Raw genomic sequence first — 3,520 nt, forward strand, 5'->3', positions numbered from 1 at the left:
TGTTCAACTTCCACGTTCCCAGGTTTCAAGGAGATGCTTTCGCTGCAAAGACTCAAGTTCCGGACGGCGGCGGCGGCCCCGCGTTGCCCGCGGGCACGCGCTAAGACCAGCCGGGACATCACGCTTTAACACGCCGACCGCCGCTCCGACGCGCTGTCGCGGCCGTCGCTTCCGCGCCGATCCTCGATGTGCGCTCACTGCGGCGCCTACATTGTCGGAGCCCGCATATCCATGTTCCGCCGCCAGGGCGCGCCCGCCGCCGCCGCGCGGGAGAAGAGCGGGGCACGAGCAGCGTGAGGAGGCGACGTGCGGGGGAGAGGTAGGAACGTATGAAGGGAGCTTCATGCGCTGGTGCCATCGAAACAAGCTGAGACGCGCTGCTCATGCGCATCAACCTCCTGCCCGATAGGGACTTTAACGAGGTGAGATCCGGTCGTTAGTGTTGGTCGCTAACGTGATGCAGTAACTGAAGGGAAATAACGAGGCCGAGTCGTCGTTATGTGTGGTGCTGCTAAACGATCGGCGTTAACGAAGGATACACGAGGCGATGTCGGTCGTTAGTGTGGCGCGGCTAACGATGCCGTTAACGAAGGACTAACGATGGTTGAGATCGCGTCGCGTTAGTGTGTGCGCCGCTAACGATGGCCGTTAATGAATGCGGACTAACGAGTTGAGTCCGGTTGTTTAGTGTGTTGCGCTAACGATGCGTACGAAGTGACTACGAGGTGAGTCGGTTTGTTTAGGTGTGCGCTAACGATGCGTTAACGAAGGGCGCGGGCGGCCGACTAACGGGCGAGTCCGGTCGTTAGTTGTGTCGCGCGCTATATTGATGCGTTACGAAGCGGAACTAACGAGTCTGTGGTCGGTTGTTTAGTGTGGTTGCCGCTAACGATCGTTTAACGAATGCGACTAATGAGGTGAGTCGGTTGTTAGTGTGTTGCGCTAACGATGCGTTAACGAAGGGACTAACGAGGTGAGTCGGTTGTTAGTGTGGCGCGCTAACGATGCGTTAACGAAGGGACTAACGAGGTGAGTCGGTCGTTAGTGTAACGCGCTAACGATGCGTTAATGAAGGGACTGATGAGGTACGTCGGTCGTTAGTGTGTCACACTAACGATGCGTTAACGAAGGGACTGACGAGGTACATGAACTTATAGACTGACACCCCTCTCACCTCTCCTCTCTCTCGTCTCCCCCCTAGCAGCGCAGACAGTCAGCTGAACAGCTCCGACGACAGTCTATACATGAACAGCCGAGCAGCGCTTCATTCGCCCGCGCTCAGCCATAGCAACCCGGATCTAACAACGATCGCCGCGGCGATGACGGCAGGCGGTTACGGGGTCGAGGACGGGCGACCGGACTTCCCCGAACACGTGCTCAAGGTGTACAAAGCGGACCAGACGTACAAGTACCTGCTAGTGCACAAGGTAGAGAGGGGTGTGTGCGGAGGGAGGGGTAGGGAGGGGTGTGTGCGGAGGAAGGGGTAGGGAGGTGTGTGTGCGGAGGGAGGGGTAGGGAGGGGTGTGTGCGGAGGGCAGGTGAGGGAGGGGTGTGTGCGGAGGGCAGGTGAGGGAGGGGTAGGGAGGGGTAGGGAGTGGGTGGTGTGAGAACAGCAAAAATTGGCATTCGTGTTAGACGAGGTTTATAATACGAAATTATATACATATGTAATTATATGGATAGTCGTTTTTTATTCTTATTATTATTATAATGTGTATACATTAAGTATATGTATATATATATATATATAGTATATAATATTATATATATAGTATATATAAAAAGATATATATATGATATAATATATAATAGTAAGTATATATATATATATATATATATATACATAACACCATCTCTACTATCGTGAGTTCACATCCCCATCTTCTCCTCGTTCTCATCGTTCCATCATCCCTATCTCTCTGCCTCGCTCTCATCATCTGCGCGTGCGTTGCCTAGGAGACGACGGCGAGGGAGGTGGTGATGCTGGCGCTGCGTGAGTTCGGCATCACAGACCCGAGCGGTGACTACTCACTGTGCGAGGTGTCCGTGGGTCACGGCGGAGTCATCAAGCAGCGCCGGCTGCCGGACCAGCTGGGGGGCCTCGCCGAGAGGATCCCGCTCGCGGCGCGGTACTACCTGAAGAATAACATGTGTACTGAGCAGCTGGTGGCGGACGACCTAGCACCGGAGCTACAGGTGAGAGAGAGGGAGGGGGAGGGGGAGGGGGGAGGGAAGGGGGGATGGGAGGGAGAGGGGGTATCATGCTGCTTGAATCACACATTTGCTATGCTATCGTCATCATCAGCAGCAGCAGTAGTAGTAGCAGCAGCAGCAGCAGCAGCAGCAGTAGTAGTAGTAGTAATAGTAGTAGCAGCAGCAGCAGCAGCAGTAGTAGTGCAGTAGTAGTAGCAGCAGTAAGCAGCATTATTAGTAAGGCAGGTAGAGCAGGCAGGGCAGTTAGTAGCAGCAGTACACAGGCAGTTAGTAGTAATAGTAGTAGCAGGCAGGCAGCAGCAGTAGCAAAGTAGTAGGGCAGCAGCAGCAGCAGGTAGCAGTAGCAGCAGTAGTTAGTAACAGGCAGCCAGCAAGTAGCAGCAGCAGCAGTATAGCAGCAGCAGGCAGTAGGCAGCAGGCAGCAGTGGCAGTAGCCGGCAGCAGTAGTAGTAGTAACAGGCAGGAGCAGCAGAGCAGCAAGGAGCAGCAGCAAGCAACAGAGGCAGGGGCAGATAGCATCTTCGATCCTAACGGCCTGCTCCTGACGTCTTTCCCCGGACAATATGCATCTGCAGAAGGAGAACCAGCAGAACATTCTGCAGCTGAAGTCGGTGGAATTGCGGCTCAGCTGACGCTGCATGACTTCTCCACTTCCGCCAGGTGGAGCCCGACGGAGTATGTGACGACCTCTACAACCTTGGCTCGTCCTACGGAACGCCCAAGCTCACCGAGTTTGCCAAGGTCAGCGTGTGGGGGGTCAGAGGTCAGAGTTGGGGGCAGAGGTCAAATAGGGGGTCAGGGATCAATATAGAAGGGATGATAGGAATAGAATAATACAGATAATAGGCCGAATATAGGGGGAATTTATATGCTAATTATTGCTATTGGATTACTGCTGATTATAGAGCTAGGTGGCGTGTTCTATAGTAACATGTATTTGTGCGTGTCGTTGTTCTAGGAGCGGTGACAAGGAGATGTTCTAAATAACTTATGCGTGATGATGATGAAGTGTGTGTTGTGGTGCGTGTGTGTGTGTGCTGTGTGTGTGTGTGTGCGTGCTGTGCGTGCGTGCGGGGCGTGCGTGCGCTGCGTGCGTGGCGTGCGTGCGTGCGTGCGTGCGCGTGCGTGCATGGTTATACGTTGTGTGTTCTATAGTATTACACGTACGCTCGTGTCGTGTATTAGCAGACGGGCTGAACAAGGAGATGTTTCTGGTCGTCGACGGAGTTTGTGCGAGAACTGAAACTTACTTGGCGTGCGATGAAGGTCATCAAACACTTTCGTGAAGATCGCAGCGTGAGGTCAG

At 53.8% G+C, this 3,520-nt stretch overlaps 1 protein-coding gene across 1 annotated transcript in view; it reads left to right on the forward strand.

Moving 5' to 3' along the window:
- The first annotated feature begins 385 nt into the window (after positions 1 to 385).
- The window catches only part of LOC106819939 (rap guanine nucleotide exchange factor 2-like), a 3,698-nt gene continuing 563 nt past the window's right edge, over positions 386 to 3,520 (forward strand). The window contains exons 1-6 of the mRNA XM_014824506.1: positions 386 to 402; positions 958 to 973; positions 1,202 to 1,427; positions 1,957 to 2,196; positions 2,790 to 2,955; positions 3,403 to 3,510. Of these exons, the coding sequence (XP_014679992.1) occupies positions 1,245 to 1,427; positions 1,957 to 2,196; positions 2,790 to 2,846 (480 nt within the window). The 5' untranslated portion in view covers positions 386 to 402; positions 958 to 973; positions 1,202 to 1,244 and the 3' untranslated portion in view covers positions 2,847 to 2,955; positions 3,403 to 3,510. The remainder of the gene's footprint in view (positions 403 to 957; positions 974 to 1,201; positions 1,428 to 1,956; positions 2,197 to 2,789; positions 2,956 to 3,402; positions 3,511 to 3,520) is intronic.

Source organism: Priapulus caudatus, unplaced genomic scaffold, assembly GCF_000485595.1.
Source record: "Priapulus caudatus unplaced genomic scaffold, Priapulus_caudatus-5.0.1 Scaffold5229, whole genome shotgun sequence".
Lineage (NCBI taxonomy): Eukaryota > Metazoa > Priapulida > Priapulimorpha > Priapulimorphida > Priapulidae > Priapulus > Priapulus caudatus.